Source organism: Sciurus carolinensis, chromosome 16, assembly GCF_902686445.1.
Source record: "Sciurus carolinensis chromosome 16, mSciCar1.2, whole genome shotgun sequence".
NCBI classification, from domain to species: domain Eukaryota; kingdom Metazoa; phylum Chordata; class Mammalia; order Rodentia; family Sciuridae; genus Sciurus; species Sciurus carolinensis.
In genome coordinates, this window is record NC_062228.1 from 63,564,603 (window position 1) to 63,585,105 (window position 20,503).

At 47.7% G+C, this 20,503-nt stretch overlaps 1 protein-coding gene across 4 annotated transcripts in view; it reads left to right on the forward strand.

Annotated features, from left to right (window-relative positions):
- The window catches only part of Znf331 (zinc finger protein 331), a 35,959-nt gene that overhangs the window by 10,790 nt on the left and 4,666 nt on the right, over window positions 1-20,503 (forward strand). For 3 of the 4 annotated variants that reach the window (XM_047529837.1, XM_047529838.1, XM_047529836.1), the window contains 3 exons: window positions 13,548-13,609; window positions 18,768-18,850; window positions 20,106-20,232. In XM_047529837.1, the coding sequence (XP_047385793.1) occupies window positions 18,812-18,850; window positions 20,106-20,232 (166 nt within the window). In that variant the 5' untranslated portion in view covers window positions 13,548-13,609; window positions 18,768-18,811. Of the gene's footprint in view, window positions 1-12,874; window positions 12,978-13,547; window positions 13,610-18,767; window positions 18,851-20,105; window positions 20,233-20,503 lie in introns of those variants that run through there. The other variant, XM_047529839.1, reaches the window with a different exon arrangement.

Sequence of the window (20,503 nt, forward strand, 5' to 3'; positions counted from 1 at the left end):
ATCGATCCCAGGCCTTGCACATGCTAGGTTAGCGCTCTACTACTGAACTAAAATCCCCAGCCACACTGTGATTGGAGAGTGTCATCTGTTTAGATTTAAAGTAATTAGTGACCTGCAAGGATCTTCTGTTGCCATTTTGTTCATTGTTTACTAACTGGTTTTTTGGTACCACAGATTGAACTTAGTGGCACTTAACCACTCAGCCTCATCACCACCCTTTTTTTTTTTTAGGGACAGGGTCTCACTGAGTTGCTTAGGGCCTTGCTAAATTGCCAAGACAGGCTTTGAACTCACGATCCTCCTCTCCACCTCCAGAGCATCGTTTACTAACTTTCTTTCTTTTTTCCAATCTTGCTATCGTCCTGTATAATGTGTTCAGTTTTTCGGACAGTATGTTTTGATCTTTTACCTTTTATGTATCTTCCAGAGACTTTGTTATTTATGGTTGCCATAGGACTACATAAAGCATCTTTAATAGTTGCAACATTGTAGTTTAAGCTAATAACAACTTAGCATTGGAAGAGAAACAACCTCTACCCATTTCTCCCCCACCCACATTATGTTAAGTCAAATTCCACATCTTCTGGATGGTACAACCTTTAACAGATGGTGACAGCTGCCTTGTAGCTATCTTCTGATGGGGGGGGGGGTATTTTGTTTGTTGTCTCCAGCTTGGCCCCTCCTGCCTCACCCTCCTGAATAGATCATCACGGCGGAACTAGAGTGTTGTGCACTTACCTTACGAGTGAGTCCTGTTCTTTCCTGTGCTTTCATATTGTTGCTTAATATCCTTTTCTTTCCACTTGAAAACTCTCTAGCATTTCTTATAGAGCAGATTGCAGGGTGATGGACTCCCTCAGCTCTTCTGTGTCCTGAAACGTCATCATCTTCATTCTGAAGGATGGCTTTGCTGGGAATACTACTCCTGATTGGAAGTTCTTTCCTCTCTGTTTTGAATACATCATTCCACTCCCTCCTGGCTCACAAAGTCTCTGTTGCATTGTCTACTGTTCCCCTTACAGCGTTTCCCTCAAATGTGATGACCCTCCTATCTGTCACCACTATCCAGATTCTTTGTATTTGACTTTTGATAGTTTGATTATAATGTACTTCAAATATTCTTCTTTGGATCGATCTTGCTTGGAGTTGTTGCAATTTCCTGAACTGGATATCTAAATCCCAGCCAAGATTTGGGAAGTTGCTTTCTGCCTCTTTCTCTCTTCTTTCTCCTTATTTAATGTTAATAATCTGTAATTTTTTATTTTGATAGTGTCTTTTTTTTTTTTTTTTTTAATTGGGCAGCAGTCATTCATTAGGTTCCATGGATCTAGGAGCAGGAGTGACAGGTCAGGAGAGCCACTTGAACCCTCCCCTAAGCAACCCTCCTGCCTTGGAGAGGCCACATCTGTGGTCCTCCATTCTGCCCCGCCTAGACCCGGCTTTTACCCTAACTTTTCCTTTTCACCTCAAGAGTCTCCTTTTGAATCTTCCTTCCTAGGAAAACCCTCTCCCCTTTCCCTTCTCAGGTATGGTTTCTTTTGCTCACCTGTATAGTTCGCCATGTCCGATCCCAATTTCAGGCATATACATGCCCTCCCAGGTCCCCTTAGTGGTTTTACACCCCCTTTCCAAAAACTCCCCATTCCACCTAACAGTTTTTCCTGACATCCTTGTATTGACAATTGTGATCCTCCCCTTTTAATATTTATCCAATCCCTTAAAATATTTGTATGTCTCCCTCAATTGTTTGTTTGTTTGTTTTTTGGGGGGGGGGTTGTTTTGTTTTGTTTTTTGGTACCAGTTATTGATCTCGAGGGCACTTAACCACTGAGCCACAACCCCAACCCTTTTTATTTTTTTATTTGAGACAGGGTCTCACTAAGTTGCTGAGGCTGACTTTGAACCTGTGACCCTCCTGCCTCAGCCTCCTGAGCCACTGGGATTCCAGGCGTGTGCCACCATGCCAGGCGCCCTCGATTCTTGGTTCTGCCTGTGTGCTGCGATTCAGTCTGCCCTCACACTCCTTTAGTTAGAATTTGTTCTTCCACCCCCAGTAACTACACCGTTCTCATGAATTCCCTGCCTCACTTTCAGTAGTTACTTTAATTAATTCACTCCTTCATTCACTCAGCAAATATTTACTGAGTCCCTGCCACGAGCTGAGCTCTGAACTAAGCCAGAAGCCCTCTCCTGATGGTGCGGCTCCTCTGCTGCGCCCGCAAGGCATCCAGACTTCACACAGCTGGGCAGTCCTTGCCGCACCAGGCTCACACCAGGGCACCCATCTCATGCCACCCCATGAGCGTCCCCTGTCCCATGCAGCTGTTCCTCATGCGTACCCCCTGCAGCAGCCGGCCATCCCCCCAAACACTGGGCCTGTGGCTCTGCCCCGCAGCATCCCAGGAGCCGGCAGAGCACAAGATAGGCCCAGGGGCCCACAAGGCATGGGACCGGAGTAGTGGGGCGGGGATGCGGGGTGAGTCAGGGCAAGTGAGAGGGAGCAGCAGGAGGGGAGGGGTCACGTCTCACTCCAGTCCTGCTTACCACAGCCTGCAGAGCAGTCAGACTCAGACAGGAGGACTTCTGACCAGGTCAGCATAATCAAGCAGTATTCTTTGGATTGCTCAATCTTGGAGAAGTTTAGTTATCCAAATCCCTGCCAAAATCAGAAGTGTTGATCCAGTGTTTCTCTACATAGCTTTCTGTTCCTTTCTCTCTTTTCCCTCTTGAACCTCCAAAATTCTCATTTGTTCATAGTGTCCAATAGGATCATTACAACTTTTTCCCTTTTTCTTTTTTTTTTTTTTTTTTTTTTGCGGTACTGGGGATCGAACTCAGGGCCTTGTGCTTGCGAGGCAAGCACTCTACCAGCTGAGCTATCTCCCCAGCCCTCCCTTTTTCAATTTCCTTTTTTGTTTTTTCTTTTTGTCCATCTAATTAGCTAATTTCAAATGACCTGTTCACCAGTTCTTTCTTTTGCCAATTAGGTTTGCTGCTGGTTTTCTTTTGGTTATTTGAGTTCATCATTGTATTCCAGCGATAGCATTTCAGGGTTTTGTTTTAATGATCTCTATTTCTTCATTAAATTTTTTTTCTTCATGTGTTTTTTTGGCTAATGATATATTTTTTGCCAGGGAAGGGGTACAGGGGCTTGAACCTAGACACTTACCACTGACTATAGCCCCAGCCCCTAAGCCATGTCCCCAGCCCTTTTTGTCTTTTATTTTGAGACAGGATCTTGCTAAGTTGCTGAGGCTGGCCTTGAACATGTGATCCTCCTGACTCAGCCTCCCTAGTCTCTGGCATCACAGGTTCGTGCCACCTGCCTGGCTCTAATGTTATTTGGGTATTGCTGTTCACCAGACTGGTCTCAAACTCCAGGGCAAGCAGTCTTCCCGCCCCAGCCCCCAGAGTAGCTGGGACTGCAGGAGGGCACTGCCGGGCCCAGCTTGCCAGATTTTATTTAGCTATTTCCTGCATTTCACTGAGCTTCTGTGAGGTGATTGTTTTAAATGCTTTTTCAGGTGTCTATAGATCTCCATTTGGTGGGGGGGGGGTTGTTTTCGTTGTTGTTTTCTTATCCTTTGGTACTGTGGATCAAACCCAGGGGTGCCCAACCACTGTGCTATACCATGAGCCCTTTTTATTTTTTATTCTGAGCCGGGGTCTCCCTCGGTTGCCCAGGCTGGCCTGGGACTTGTGGGCCTCGTGCTCGGCCTCCGGTGCCTCTGGGATCCCGGGCATGGCACCCGCCAGCTCTCGGCTTCTGGGCTGGCAGCTCCAGCTTCATTCCTCTCCCTTGCTGGGCCCACACTTTCCCGCTTCCCCCTCATCCTTGCAGCCTTCGGGGTCTGTGCACTTGAGGGAGCACACCCCACTTGCGGTCTTTACGGGCTCTTCTGCACACTGCTGCCTCTCCTTGGGACTCCAGGCTGAGTGACTTTGCAGGGCGCAGTGGAGTGGGGATGAGCCAGGTCACTCGGCCACACTGGGTCCACACTGGGGTCCATGCTTGGCAGGCCTTTCTCCAGGTGCTCCACAGCACACTGGTCCTCTCTGCTCCCAGGTAGACTCATCTGTCTCCATGACCCTTGCCCATTGGGGTGGCACCTGGAAGAGGGTCCTCACCTGGGTCCACAGGTACAGTCCTGTCACCAAGTAACAGATGGGCGTGGCATCATCCAAGCCCTGGGTGGACAAGAAGTATTGGCATGGACCACAACCAAGTGTCCGAAACCAAATGTTAGGGCTGCTTCCAGGTCAGCAGTCGAGACCCAGGCCTTCAGGCCCCTCTCTGGGGCAACAGCAGGTGTACATCCTGGATGTTCCTGCACAGGTGAGCCTCCTGTGTTACTGTGGCTGAAATGGTCTGGAGCTGATTTCTGTGGCTGCTTTCCATGCAGTACAACAGCATGACTGAGCTCGGCAGGTCAGCCTGCAGGGGCACTGACCAGGTCACCTCCCTCGGGGTCCCCCAGCTGGCAGGACCACTCCACGACCACAGCCAAGAGGGGCCAGGTGAGAGTCAGGGCCAGCGCTGCATCTGCCGTGGGACCAAGGTCTGCAGACTTGTCGCCACAACCCGACATTTCCTTGGTGGGCCCCTGAAGCACAGCCACAGGCCCTGGGTCCAGACCCAGATCTCTCGTGGGCCTTGTCCTGACTGTAGACAGGGACCTTCCTCTGGGAATCAGTCTGTGAGCTAGACCAATCTGGGACCCCATTCAAGAGGGACTGGAGCTGAATTGCAGGGAAATTTCAGGATGCGCAGCCAGGACATGAGGCACTACTGCGCCCCACTCTGCCCGAGCCCACCGTCAGGAAGTTTTGGCAGTGGAATCAAGGTCAGAGGGGGATGTGGCAGTCCCCACCCGTCCTGTCTTGGGCTCCATCGGGGGTATCACATATTCCTGCCTGAACCTGTAGGCACCCACAGAGTGCTGTCCAAGGTGGCTGCAGCAGAGTAGTGAGGAAATAGGAAGTAGGGACCCCCAGCCAGCCATTTGCTGATGTCTCTCTCCACTTTTAATGAATTTTACTTGACAGAACACTTTGAGATTGACAAATGTGACAAAGGGAATACCAAGAGCTCCCTATACCAGAGTTCAGAATATGGGACACGGTGACAATTAACAGCCCACTTTCTACTTGTTGTGTAAGTTAAGCTCCATACTTCATTCAGGTTTCCCTCATTCTTACCTGAAGCTCACCTGTTCCAGCATCCCCTCCAGGACAAAGTGTTAATTTTGTCATCAGAGCTCCTTAGATTCCCCGCTGTGACAGTTATTGAGACATTTCTTTTTTTTTTAATGTCAACAATACTGAAAAGAGAAGTTATCCTGTATGACAATGCAGGATAATATTATGGAATGTTAATAGTCATAAATCATAGTATTCATGAAAAAAAAAATTGGGGGGTGTACCCGGGATAGAACTCAGGGGCACTTGGCCACTGAGCCACACCCCCAGCCCTATTTTGTATTTTATTTAGAGGCAGGGTCTCACTGAGTTGCTTAGCACCTTGCTTTTGCTGAGGCTGGCTTTGAACTCACCATCCTCCTGCCTCAGCCTTCCAAGCTTCTGGGATTACAGGTGTGTGCCACCATGCCTTGCTTGCATGAAAAATTTTAATTATCTGAAATTCTCATTTCATTAGACATTGCAGTTGGGAAAGGAACGTGGCCAGGTGTGGAAAGTCCATTCCCATCACTGAACACCCTGTCTGTTCTGCACAACCCCCTGGCTCAATCTGCACAGGGAGCAGAGCTACTTTGTTGTCTTCAGGGTCTAATTCAGTCGCTGAGATGTGGTCAAAGGATGTTCAGGTTCAGGGAGAAGACGTGTTTGACTCAGTTTTATAGTGTGAGAGCTTGTGTCCATTTCTTTGCTGCTGAAATAAAGTCACCCATTTGGTGGCTTAAAACACCAGTAATTTCCTGGGCATGGTGGTGCACCCCTGTAATCCCAACAGCTGAGGAGATGAGGTAAGAGGATCACAAATTCAAGACCATCCTGGGCAATTTATCAAGACTCTGTCTCAAAATTTAAAAATAAATGAATAAAAACAGCTAGATATGTAGCTCAGTGACAAAGCACCTCTGGATTCAATCCTCAGTACTGCAAAATTTAATTAATTAATTATTCAAAAAGGGCTGGGGATGTAACTTGGTGATACAGTGCCCATGGGTTCCATCTCCAGTACCACAAAAAAAAAATAATAATAATAATTGATTGATTAAAAAAAAAAAAATTGAACCCAGAGCAACTTAGCAAGCTTCTGTCTCAGAGTGTTTCCCTGCCTTCCCGGCAGCGGCTGCACTGCTTGGCCTCTGCCCCTTCCTCCACCTTCAGCACCAGCAAAGGCAGGTCCTCCCCTTGTCCTCACATCGCCACCCACTGGCCGTTTTTGTCATCACGTCTTTGTCTGCCTCGCTCTGGCCCCTCAGTGAACTTTAGTAGCCTCTGTGACCCTACTGGGCCCACCAGGACAATTCTGGATGGTTGCGCTACCTCTGCGTTACCTGATGAGCAGCTTACACGTGCATCTTCAGCCTTAGCTCCCTTGCCAGGTGGCATGACGTGTTCCCAGGCTTGAGAGCTGGGGCGTGGGCACCTCCAAGAGCCCTGCCGCATTCACCAGTCCTTCCAGTTTTTCCTCAGTGCCTGCAGCACCCTGGCTACCCGCCCCCCTTGTCATTGCTCCTTGTTCATCCTTTTTATTAACTGAGACTCCCTTAGGTTACGTTGCTTATAATGGGACTGATGCACCCAAGATGCAAAAAGGAAAACATCTGAGGATCCTGAGGAGTTCATAAAATGTCAGAACCACCCGTGATCATGCAGATAGTTGCTCTCCATGTTTCGGGGTGTTCCCAGTCCTCTGCTCCCCAGGCTTGTCTGCGTTACTGCTTCTGGAGCACCGAATCCTGCTAACTGATCACATAAGTGAGGCAGGCTCTCCCAACCAGTCCGTGACAGGACCCTGCCCAGCAAGGTCCTTCTACACTGTAGGCACAATGGGGCAGTGATGTTTGTCTTCTGGCAAAAAGCCACTCACATGTTACACCCTATAGGATTAGAGGCATGTCATTTGAAACTAATCCCATGGTAAAACATTTTAAAAATATAGCTTTTCAGAATTAGATTTTCTATGATGTTCCTGTTTGTTTCACAAAACATGGCAATATTACGAGGCCTGGCACTTTAAATATATACACTGTACAACTAATAAATGCAAGATATATGAAAAAGAAGAGGGAGTAATTAAAAATGTTCACACAAACCTCCCTCATCAGAGAGGGTACGTGATTCAGCCTCTTGCCAATGTTCCCAATTTGACATCTTCTCAAATCAGCATCTCTCAGCTTCATTTCTGATGCAGAATCGTGCCTCTGCCCCCTTCTTGCTTCTGGAGAGGGAACATTTCCTCCTGGTGTGTCTTGGAATCATTTTTGCCAATATTGCTAAATAAAAAGAATTTCATTCTTAACATCAGACTCTGAAAATTGTATTTAGTTTGCATTCATTATATTGGCAGCTCATACATATTCTGATGTAAGAAAAAAAGGAAACGGCTGGGCGGAAGTGGTGCACACCAGTAACCCCAGCGTCTCGGGAGGCTTAGGCAGGAGAATCACAAATTCAGGGCCAGCCTCTGCAACTTAGTGAGCCTCTGTCTCAAAATAAGTAAAGGCTGGGGATGTAGCTCAGTGGTGAAGCATCCTGGGTCCAATCCCCAGTATAGAAAGGAAGGAAGGAAGGAAACGGCAGGCTTGGATTTTGTTTTTAAACACATATTAAGGGATGTATAATGTTACTGATTTTTAGTATCAACGGCCAATTTGTACTGAATAATCATAACATAGTGTGGGTGTTCCATGTCAATTACCTCAATAGCAGAGAGACTCAACCTTCATAGTGTCTTTATCGTAATTATACTAGTGAGGAAGCAGACACAACTCAGTACCTGTCAGAGTTTAGAATCACATCCTGAAAGTCAGAGTCACCAGGATATCCCTGCCCAAGTCATACAGACCTTTCAAAATCCACCTCCTTCACTTGGTGATTCGTCTTGAATTCCTTCTTGGTTAATACAAGTTAATATCATTCTTAGTAAACATATTTTATACCATTACATAAGAATCCATAGTTTATGTATTCCGTCCCCAACTGTGAGATAATTCTTGTTTGTATTGTTTTGGTTTTGTTTTTTGGGACTTTTTTTGTACTGGGAATTGAACCCAGGGGCACTAACCACTGAACCACATCCCCAGCCCTTTTTATATTTTATTTAGAGACAGGGTCTTGCTGAGTTGCTCAGGACTTCACTAAGTTGCCGAGGCTGGCTTTAAACTCAACGATCCCCCTACTTCAGCCTCCTGAGCTGCTGGGATTACAGGTGTACTCCACTGCACGTGGCCACATGGCCTTGATTTCATTTTAAATTTTATTTCCTGGAGGGTTGGAGGCTGAATGGTAGGCATAGCACTTGCCTAACATGTGTGAGGCCCTGAGTTTAATACCAAGCACCACAAAAAATAAATTAAAAAAAAATATATATATATACACATATATATATGTATGCATGTGTGTATGTGTGTGGGTGTATGTATATGTAACATCAGTGAATCATATCACTGGTAGCATCCTGTTTGTGATATTACGCTATAATAATTTAAAAACAAGCCCCCTAGCCAATCACACCTGCAATCCCAGGTACTTGGGAGACCAAGGTGGGAGAATCTCAAATTCAAACCCAACCTCAGCAACTTAAAACCCTGACTCAAAATAAAAAGAAGCCAGGCAGGTGGCACACACCTGTGATCTTAGGGACTCAGAAGACTGAGGTAAGAGGATCACAAGTTCCAGACCAACCTGCAACTTAGACTCTGTCTCTGGCAAAAAAAGGAAGACCCTATCTCAAAATAAATAATAAATTTTCAAAAAATAAATGTTCGTGAAACAATTCTCTGAATAAGCTTAAGCAAACATTCACGGACTACTACAGTTACTCCTTGAGATGATTTTCAAACTGTCGAATTTTTAGTCAGACTCTGGTGGCTAAGGGCCTGCGGCCCCCGGACCCTGTGACATCCACACCAGGAGTTGAGGAACGACTCTAGGGCTCAGCTGCTCCCTCCACGTTGTCTGTAATCCAACAAAGGGGGGAAGCTCAGGCGGCCAGGGTCAGGGCCTGGGGAGAAGCACAGCCGCGTGCCCGGGAGCTGCTGGGAAGGGACACTTCCCAGGACGCGGCAGTGACGGGTCTGCAGCAGAGCCCCGTGCAGGCGGGGACCTGGCCTTCTCCTCTCGCTCCTCGCCTGTTTCCTCCGCACGCATGACCACGAGCCGGGGCTGGTCAGGTGGTGACGCGGCTCCAGGCTCAAGGCGCACAGACAGCGCGGAGGCAGAAGGAATGCGCCCTTTGCGCGGAAGCAGCACGGAGGCGACGGTGGTGTGGGGCCGCAGTCCCAGCCATGCTCCGCTGCGGCCGTATGGGGACATCAGAGAGCCGCTGTGGGCACTGCTAAGTGCCAGGCACAGAGGAAGGTATCAGCAAACTAATCCAAGATCAATGTCTTCTGAACTCTCCCCGCACATTCGAGAGTAAGCTTTAAAAAAATGTGGTGGGCTGAGGAGGTATCAGTAAAGGACCTGAGTCAGGCAGTACCGCCGAAGCAAAGGGATGTTCCCTGCGCCTGGAGAATGTCTTAATCAGTATGAAAGTATCAGCACACACGTTAAACGACCGTGACCGGCGAGCTATAGCGTTGCCCCTCAGTATCTCACACACAGACGCACCCACCTCTGCAAGAGCAGATATTAAAATCCACACATTCTCAAGTCCCTTGTCTCGTTTCCCCCCACCCCCAGCTGTGCCAGGGCCGTGGGATAGGTTGGGGACGCACCAGAGAAAGTTCCTGGCTGCGCAGGAGACGGGATTCACTGGGGAGAGCCAAGGAGAGTCGGTGGCGGACGTCCGGCTGAGCGCTCCTCCCCCCGTCACGCATCTAGGCCAAGCAGAGCCCCCCTCCCGCACAGCACTGTCCAGGACAGCCAGCTGGACGCGTGACACAGTGCCCTCTGCTCTGCCCCCGTCCCCACTCGGGTTTCAGTGTTAGGCTGCAGAAGCACAACGTCGCCACCATCAGCTTGCAGAGTTTGCTGCGTGAGCAGCATCAGAGGAGCACCTGGCCTGGTGTACGTGCAAGAAAGCAGCTTTCCCCGGGCATGGTGGCACGCACCTGTAATCCCAGCAGCTCAGGAGACCGAGGCAGGAGGATTGCAGATTCAAAGCTAGTCTCAGCAACTTATGAGACCCTGCCTCAAAATAATAAAAAGGGCTGGGAGTGTGGCTCAGTGGTTAAGCACCCCGAATTAAATCCCTGGTACCAAAAAAGAAAATGTAGCTTTCCACAGGTAACACAGACTTGCCCTCATTCCCAGTGTGCACAAGAGAAAGCCAGTGTCCTTCTAGATAATATGTATCTGGACTTTCTTGCCCAGGTTTGCTCTCGTTATTCTCTTAACTTGGCTTTGGGAACAGAAAGGGGGCATTCACATAAACTTACATTGGAGAAAAGATAGCCTCTTCAACAAATGGGCTGGGAAAACTGGAAATCCAAATGTAGCAAAATGAAATTAAACTCCTATCTTTCACTGTACACAAAAATCAACTCAAAGTATATCAAGAACCTAGACATTAGACCAAAGACACTGCACCTACTAGGAGAAAATGTAGACCCAACTCTCCATCCCGTCAGCTTAGGAACCAAACTCCTCGATGAGACTCCTAAAGCACAAGAAGTAAAATCAAGAATCAATAAATGGTATGATATCAACTAAACAGCTTCTTCACAGCAAAAGAAACAATCAAGAACATGAACAGAGAACCTAAAGAATGAGAGAAAACCTTTGCCACACGCAACTCGGAGCATTAATCTCCAGGATATATAAAGAACTAAAAAAAACCAAATAACCCACTCAATAAATGGGCAAAGGAACTGAACAGGCACTTCACAGAAGAAATGTGAATGAGTAACAAATATAAGAAAAAATGTTCAACATCTCTAGAAATTGGAAAATTGCAAATTAAAACTACACTGAGATTCCATTTCACTCCGGTCGGAATGGCAATTATGAAGAATACAAGTAACAATAAGTGCTGGCAGGGATGTGGGGGGAAAAGGTACATTTATACATTGCTGGTAGGACTGCAAATTGGTCCAACCACTATAGAAAGCGGTATGGAGATTCCTCAGAAAATTTGGAATGGAACTACCATTTGACCCAGGTGTATACTCCTTAGCATATACCCAAAGAACTTAAAATTAGCACATAACAGACACACAGCCACATTAGTGTTTATAGCAGCTCAATTCACAATAGCTAAGCTATGGAACCAACCTAGGTATCCTTCAACAAATGAATGGATAAAGAAAATGTGGTATGTGCACACAATGGAATACTACTAAGCCTTAAAGAAGAATGAAATTATGGCATTTGCCAGTGAATGAATGGAACTGAAAACTATAAAGCTAAGTGAAATAAGCAGGTCCAAAAAAAAAAAAAAAAAAAACAAAGACTGCTTGTTCTCTCTGATATGTGGATATGCAGATGCTAATACACATAAGGACAGGGGAGAATAGAAGTTCACTGGATTAGGAGGGAATGATAGGGAGGTGGGGAGGGGGCATGAGAATAGGAAAGAGTAGAATGAATCAGACATCACTTTCCTATGCTCATATATGAATATGTGAACTGTATAACTCCACATCATGTACAACCACAAGAATGGGAAGTTATACTCTGAATATAAAATATGTCAAAATATACTCTACTGTCCTGTATATATAAAAAGAACAAATTTTAAAAACACAGGTTTAGGAGAGGGGCGGTGCGTTCAGGGACATGTTGTTTTACTGCCCCACCCTCTTTTCAGGGATGAAATACCCCTGGAGAAAACGCAGCATTTGTATAGACCTACACACATCCTTTCATACACTCTCATATCATCTCTAGATCATTCATACCTACTACAATGTAAACGCTGAACGTAAATGCTGTATGAGTTGTTGCACTGAAACCTTTAGAACACCAACAGGTCGGGTGTGTGCGTTGGGTAGAGTCGCACCCATCAGGGGCTTAACTGCGTCGTATCAACAGCACGTCGTATCAACAGCACGTCTTCCACAACTACCTAGCTGGTCCAGCCCCACCTGCAGAATCCACGGGTGCAGTTGCCTCACTGCGTCGCCGTGACATTAGGTCTGAAAACCTTTTACCCCTCAATACTTGGGCCGGTATCTTTGGTAGCGCAGCGCAGGTCTGGACCTGTGGGGGCTCCAGGGCTGCGCCTCCCTGCAGCGCGGGCTTCCGGAGGGTCGGCTCACGCTGCATGCTGGGACACGGGTGCACGACCTGGGTGCCATGGAAACGCAGCACTCTGCAGGCCAGGGCAGTTCCGACGTCACCGGGTGGTGGGGGCGGCGACTCAGGGGCCCAAAACGGGAGTTGGAATGAGCGCGCTTTCGCGTGTTGCTGAGTACGTGCGTACACATCTGTGTGCGTGCGCATGCACCGCACCAATGCCTGCGGCTGTGTGTGTGTGTGTGTGTGTGTGTGTGTGTCCCACCCGAGCTCTGCGCATGCGCCTTGTCCTGGCCCGGGGTCGCGGGGACCGCGCGTGCAACACTTGTGTGGGAGTGTGCAGCACTGACGCCAGGCTGTGTCCCGGTAACGGTGACGCAGGTGTGCCGCGTGCGTCACCAGTACCGTGGGGCGCCAGGCAGATCGCTAATGCACTTGCACCACCGTGTGGACTGGCAGCTAGGTCTGCGCAGGCAGCTGTGAGGCGCCAAACGTCGGGCAGAAGCCGCCACTCCACTCTGGAAGCTACAGGTGTGTGGGCTGCTGCGCGCGCGTCTCCGTGTCCGGAGGTGTGACAGGCTGAGCCTCAGTGGGTGTGACGGGCCAAGGTACAGTCCGTGGTGGTGTGTGGGTTTGTGAGACCACGTCTGGCATGGATTTGTGCTTTGGTGGCTCATCAGCCGGATGGCGTTTTTGGTGATGACAGATGTGTGATCTTGCAACCTGTAGTTTGTGTCCTTCCTGCTTCCCACTGAGTAGTACCTACCTGAGAGCAATGGGCCCCAGGGGACAAATGTCAGAGCCTGAATCTCCTCATGAAAATAACCAACGAGAAGGACAAAGGCATAGTCATGAGATGACAGCTTGGGAGTCCTGAGTGTTCTCCCCACAGGCTATCTGGATGAAAGGAGATGGCCCAAGTGGAATTCCTTCTGTGGTGGGAGAGATCCCTGACATCAGAGGCAGGGAGCCAGCAGAGCAGCTGCGTGTTGCAGAACCTCAGTGTTCCAGCCTGGTTCTTGGGGCTCTCTCAAACACTCAGACCCCAGGGCCTTCTTATTCCTGTTGGTTTTATCTGTGGCCGAGGGACAGGTGTGCCTCCAAGGGTGTTTTCTATAGTAGTAGCCTGTGCAGCAGAAAGACCCTGGTGGCTCATTCTTGTTTTCCTCTTTCCCCAGTCCAGCCGAAGAGAAAGCACCCTCCGTTGGAAGACTAAGCTCATCTTGAAGTCAAGGTTCAGGTGAGTTACCTGTTTGATTTTTCCTCAGATCTTCACATGAGACAAAAGTGTTGACTATTAGCATGTGATTCTTGACTCTGCTTCTTCCTACACTTTTTTTTTTTTTTTTTTTTTTTTTTTTTTTTAATCCAGGGGTTGAACCCACACTGAGTTGCTCAGAGCCTAGCTAAGTTGCTGAGGCTGGTTTTGAACTTTCGATCCTCCTGCCTCAGCCTCCAGAGCCACTGGGATTATAGGCGTGCACACCTCACCCAGCTTCTTTCAACCTTTTTGAACTTTCTGAAAATAGAGTTGTGATGAGGATGAATTTTTTAATACACTTAAAACTATATAGCAACCCCCTAAATCATTAGTCCTCAGAACATGCTAGCCGCAGAGGCTGAGTGGAAAACCTAGGTGGTCACAGACGATGAACCACATCCATGTGAAGGTGACTGTGTACTAAGAGGTCACACAGTGAACCACCTCAGACAGCCTAGCACAGGAAGCTCAGTCTGAGCCCCTTCCTTGAGCTCTACCTGCTTACATTCCAAAACTATAAATTGCACTCACACTTACACCATTAGTTTATTATACAGTAATGTGTGTCAGTGTTTCCCCCTTATGGAAATACTCTATAATTCCATGGCATTAAGAAAGTGTACCTTAGACAGGCAGGGTAGTTGGTGCACACCTATAATCCCAGGAACTTGGGAAGCTGAAGCAGGAGGATTGCAAGTCTGAGACCAGCCTCAGCAACTTAGCAAGGCCCTGTCTCAAAATACATAAAGGGCTAGGGATGGAGTTCAACAGTAGAACACACCTGGGTTCCATCCCCAGCCCCTAAAAGAGAACTTTTACTTTGACCACAGTGTTGTCAGTCATAACATGTGCATGTTATGGAATGCATAGGAGCTACAAAGGATCACATCTACAGAGAGCCGTAAGAAGAGGAAGTGTGCCAGGCTTGGTGGCACTTGCCTGTGATCCCAGTGACTCGGGAGGCTGAGGCAGGAGGGTGGCAAGTTCAAGGCCAGCCTCAGCAACTTAGCAAGGTCCTAAAAAATCGAGCAAGATGCTATCAAAAAAAAGAAAGTAAAAAGGGCTGGGGATGTGGCTCAGTGGCTAAACGCCTCTGGGTTCTATGAAGAGACGAAGAGGAAATGTGCGAGACAAAACGGTAATGCTAATAGTCATGGGCAATAGTACACAAAAGCCTTCAATTATCCAGAAAACTCATTTAGAAGACGTTTTGTAAATATATCCAACATGATCTCTCAATTGCTTACTCAGTGAAGGGGAGAGGCATGTGTGTGGCCACGTTTACTGAGTACACGTGTACTGAGCCCTCTTCTCTTGCACATACATGCTCCTTCAGCCCTGTCTTAGTTCAGGCTGCCTTAAAAAAGTGCACAGTCTGCACGGCTAAAGAAACAGGTCCGTTTTGCAGAGTTCTGAGGCTGGAAGGCCAAAATGAGGACACGACCTGTGGCCTTGGAGTGAAGCCTTCAGGCTGCAGGCCACCCTGTCCTGCCGGGCCCTCACGTGGCCCAAGGAGAGCTTGGAGCCGGGCGGTCCTTCCGAGTGCACTGCTGCCATTCATTAGGAACCCGCTCCTGATGCCATCATCCTGGGGACAGGATTTCAGCTTAGAAAGTTTGGTGGGACACAGCATTCAGCCCGTGGGGAGCCTGCAGAGGCAACTCGGCTGCATGATTGTGCTCAGGGTCTGACCTCTGCTCCTAAGACAGGGAACAGACAGTCCAGAACAGGGGGGTGATACTGATTTTAGCAATGCCGTTTTTGCAATATTAGGCCTACATCAGATTCCTTTGTTGCTATAAAAGTTACCACAGATGTATTGGTGACACAGCCCTAGTGGTCACACATCTGAACTCAGTCTCCCTGAGCTGAGACCGAGGCGGCGACAGGGCTCTGGGACGTGTTTCTACCAGAAGATCCCGCAGCTGCTGGCCTTGTGGCTCCTGACCCTTCTTTTGCCAGCAAAACCAGTCAGGTCCTTCCTGTCACCTCGTTCTGATCCCGCCTGTGCCACCACGTCTTTCTCTTCTTACCCACCCTTATCCTTTTTCTAATTTTTGTTTGTTCTTTGTAGTTACGCAGGACAGCAGAATGCATTTTGATTCGTTGTACATAAATGGAGCACAGCTTTTCATTTCTCTGGTTGTACATGATGTAGACTCACACCATTCATGTAATCAATACGTGTACACAGGGTTCGTCTCATTCCACCATCTTTCCTTCCCCCTGCCCCCTCCCTCCCCTCAATTCCCTCTACACAGTCCAACATCCCTCCATTCTTGCCTTACAACCCCCACCCCCATTTTGTATCAGCATCCATTTAGCAGAGAAAACATTCAACCTTTGGTTTGTTGGGATTGGCTTATCTCACTTAGCATGATATTCTCCAACTCCAGTCATTTACCTGCAAATGCCATAATTATATTCTTTTTAATGGCTGAGTGATATTCCATTGTGTATATATACCACAGTTTCTTAATCCATTCATCTATTGAAGGGCTTCTAGGTTGATTCCCCTATCTAGCTATTGTGAATTGTGCTGCTATAAGGAAACTTGTAGTTACATTGGGCTCACTGAGATAATTCAGGATAATCTTTCCTATTTTAAAGTTCAAAGGCTAGCAATTTTAAGTCCATCTGCAGCTTTAACTCCCCTTTGCCATTAAGGTAACATTCACAGTGCCAGAATCATCCTGTGGACATCTTCGAGAGAATGATTCTGCCTCACACAGACCTGACTAGTCAGAGTTTGACTGATGACTCCGGTGTACCTGCTCCCTGCCAACATGACCCTTTTTCTAGGCAAGCACTGGGGGTGTGGTCCTGGGGACTGAACCCAGGGCCTCCCACATGCCAGGCAAGTGTTCTACTGAGCTTCACCCCCAGGCTCCCTTTTATTCTTTGTGTTATTTCTTATAATGGAATTAATACTGGCCTGCTGTAAAATAATTCAATCCCCCAAGGAACCCATAAAGAAGAAATTTTTTTTTTCTTTCTTTTTTGTTTTTTGTCGGGGGGATACCAGGGATTGAGCTCAGGGGCACTCAACCACTGAGCCACCTCCCCAGCCCTGTTTTGTATTTTATCTAGAGACAGGGGTCTCACTGAGTTATCAGTACCTGGCTGAATTGCTGAGGCTGGCTTTGAACTCACTATCTTCCCGCCTCAGCCTCCCAAGCTGCTGGTATTACAGGAGTGTGCCACTGCTCCCAGCTATAAAGAAGAAATTTTAAAGTACGTATAATCATGAGGTATGATGGCCATGCCTGTAATTCTAGCTACCTGGGAAGCTAAAGCTGGAGGACCACAAGACCACAAGTTCAACCTAGCCTGGGCAACTTAGCAAAACCCCATTTCAAAAAAAAAATCACTGTTAAAATTTTGGTATGTATGTTTCCTAACCTCCCAACAGCCTTTCATAATTAAATCTTCTGGGATTTGAATGTTTCTTTCACACATGACAGTATGTGCTGATGAACAATGCTACGGTATCACTGGGTACCTTAGAAGTAGGGACTGAACAATTCACATCTGCAGAATCCATATATACCAGCAATAGATGTGGGTGATACAGGAACAGCGCCAAGATAGAAGAATAGGACTGCAGTAGTTAAGATGTTCACACATGGAGCTGGGTACCTTAGGGCACACCGGTAATCTCGGCAATTCAGGAGGCTGAGGTAGGAGGATCCCAAATTCAAGGCCATCCTGGGTAACTTAGCGAGACACTGTTTCATAATAAAAAGAGCGAGGATGTAGCTCAGTGGTTTAGCTCTTATCTAGCACGCACAAGGCCCTGGGTTCAATCCCCAGCACCGCAAGGAAAACAAAAAAAGTTTACACCAGTCTCTCTCCAGTCTCCCGTGTCACTTGGAACACTCAGGGCAGCGGATTCTCAAACTGTCGTCTTCTCAGATGAGAGTCTCTGAACCCAATTTGTGATGCAGAATCATGTCTCTGCTCCCCTGGGTGTTTGTGGCGAGGGAACATGTTCTCTACGATGTATCATAGAATCTCCCTGGCTAATGTGGTTAAGAATTTATTCCTGAGATCAGGTTCTGAAAGTTTAAGATTAATGGTTGATTATATGAAATGGATGTGTACTGTTCTTGATCCTCCATAACAGCCACACTTGCATCAATCTCTGCATGTTTGGGGTAGATCATCTTACTTATAATTGAGACAGTCACAGCTTGTAATCTTTTTTAAAAATATTTTTTAGATGTTGAGAGAACTTTATTTTATTCACGTATTTAAAATAAAGTGTTGAGAATCAACTCGGTGCCTGACATGTGCTAGGCAAGCGCTCTGCCACTGAGCCCCAGCCCCAGCCCTTACAGTCTTCTTATTCCACCTTTTCTGAGAGGAAACAGACACTGCAGGGCTGGTAACTGTTGCCCAAGTTTGGTGCCCACCATCGCGGTGCTGCCGGGGACTTCAGCAATGGACATGACTGGTTTTCTGCATGGTTTCCAGTCTCCAGGTCCACAGCTCCCGTGTCTCCCAGGCCACCCTGAATCACCAGATTGGTCTCTCCAGTGTGGTCAGCCCCCGGCTGAAACAAAGAAAGGCATTTCTATCAGGTGTGACAGGTTATTGTACAGAACAGAGTCTGGTGACAAAGGCTAGACCACTTTGGGCAAGGCCAAGTCAACCGTATGTGTGTGTGTGTGCGCGCACGCGTGTGAGTGTGTGTGTGTGTGTGTGAGTGTGTGTGTGTGTGTGTATGTGTGAGTGTATGAGTGTGTGTGTTCTACAAATGGAGCCGAGAGCCTCCTGCAGGCCAGGTGAGCACTCTACCACTGAGCGGCGTCCCCAGCTCCAGGGCAAATTCTTTGCCACATCCTATGCTCCTTCCCCACCCCCACTGCAGGAAACTTTCCATAAATCCTCCAGCTAGTGTCTGAGTCTCTCTTCAAGATGAAAAATAAATAAAAAGAAGCACCTCTGCTGTGCTATATGCAGCTGGGCTCCAGGCTTCCGGGAGGCCTGGCTTAGTCCAGCATTCTCTCCATCTTCCCCAGGAGGGTCATGCTCATGTGTGTGTTGAGAAGAAAGGATGGAGGAGCCAGGCCACATTAGGTCATTTGGGAACCCAAGTTGCAACTGATTTTAATGTCTCTTTTTTCATTCCCAGCTCTGACCGCTCTAATTTTGTAACTTCGGTGGAAGAAACCCAGGATGGCCAGTCAAGCCCAGAGCTCTAACACCATGGCCCGCGTAAGCGTGTATTTCTTTCATTCTTGAAATGTGACAGTCAGGTTTGTGGAATTGTGAATTATCCAAAGCTGCCTACCTAAGCAAGCTCCCTCTAATCCCCTGCTTCCCAGTTCTTCCTGTTTCTGGGTAATGATAGGCCTAAGTCTGTCATTGGCTGTTCACTGAATCATTGAACAGATTACTCAGTTTCCCATACTCTGGTTTTTCTCCAGAGATCTGTTGGAGGGTGCAGGAACAAAGCCCCTCAGGGGTACTCAGTCCTGTCCATGACTTGCTGCCTTAAATATGTGGGTCCCACTTGACCTCAAGAGGAGACAGATTCTCTGCTGAGCTTGTTTTCTGGGTGCACAAGAGGGAACTCTGAGAGCCGCTGGTCTGTCTTAGCATGTGGTGAGATGCCAGCTCTGGAAGGCTTTCACAGTTGGGCTGAGGAGGCCTGTGGGCAGAAATCACATTCTCTCCCCACCTCCCAGCCCAGTAGTGGCAAGTGAGCCAGCGGCGGTCTACCCCTGAGCTATCCCCCAGCCCTTTTTTAATTTTATTTTGAGACAGGGTCTTGCTGTTGCTGAGGCTGGCCTTGAACTTGCAGTCCTCCTGCCACAGCCTCCCACAGAGCTGGGATTCCAGGTATTCACCACTGCGCCTGAATTAGCTTTTGTCATTACAAAAGAACACTGTTTAAAGTATAATCTGGCATGATGATGAATCTGAGGCTTGAAAACATTCAAACTTGTAAGACCCTGTCTTCTAAAATAAAAGATCTGATATTACAGGCAAAGATCTCAGGATTTTAGTTTTCCTTTTTAAAAATATAGAAAGGAGGGGCTGGAGTTGTGGCTGAGTGGTAGAGCACTTGCCTAGTACTGTGAGGCACTGGGGTCAATCCTCAGCACCACATAAAAATAAATCAATAAAATAAAGTTATTGTGTCCATCTGCAACTAAAAATATTAAAAAAAAAAAAAAAAAAAAGATACAATAGGACTCGCACCAGTTGGGCATTTACAGGACACTGGCAGACTCTGCTGTAAACTAGAGGAAATTGTCTTGTCCACTCCCTGGCAGGTTTGAATCTTTAAGAATCCCACAGGGTCTGGGTTTCTGTGCCTCGGCAGGGGTCTGGTGCACATGGGGTCCTGCACCCCAGACCCTGGTACCACAGCCTTCCTGTGACCCACTCTCTGCACCCCACCCGGGGAAGCCACAGTCTCTTCTCTCGTCCTAAAGTACTTCCCCGTCTCTCATCCTGTTCGCAGGGTTCGATAACATTCTCAGATGTGGCCATAGACTTCTCCCAGGAGGAGTGGGCCTGCCTGACCTCTGCCCAGAGGGACCTGTACTGGGATGTCATGTTGGAGAACTACAGCAACTTGGTCTCGCTGGGTAAGTCGTGTGCCTCAGTGTCTTCACCTCCGCTTGCCGAGTGTCTGCGCTCTGCTCTGGTTTTCAGGAACACCTTTCAGTAGACTAGCTAAACGTCTGCTTCTCGTTCCCAAGGGAATGTTCTGTGTTTCTCTGTATGGAAGAGGGCATTACATACCTTCATCTTCCCACCCGCCACTTACCTTCCCACCTTTGTCTGGCCCTCTGTGTAACTATCTCTCTTCCTTAGTGACCAAGGGACGCACTGGAGTCCTGGGGTATTTATTCCATG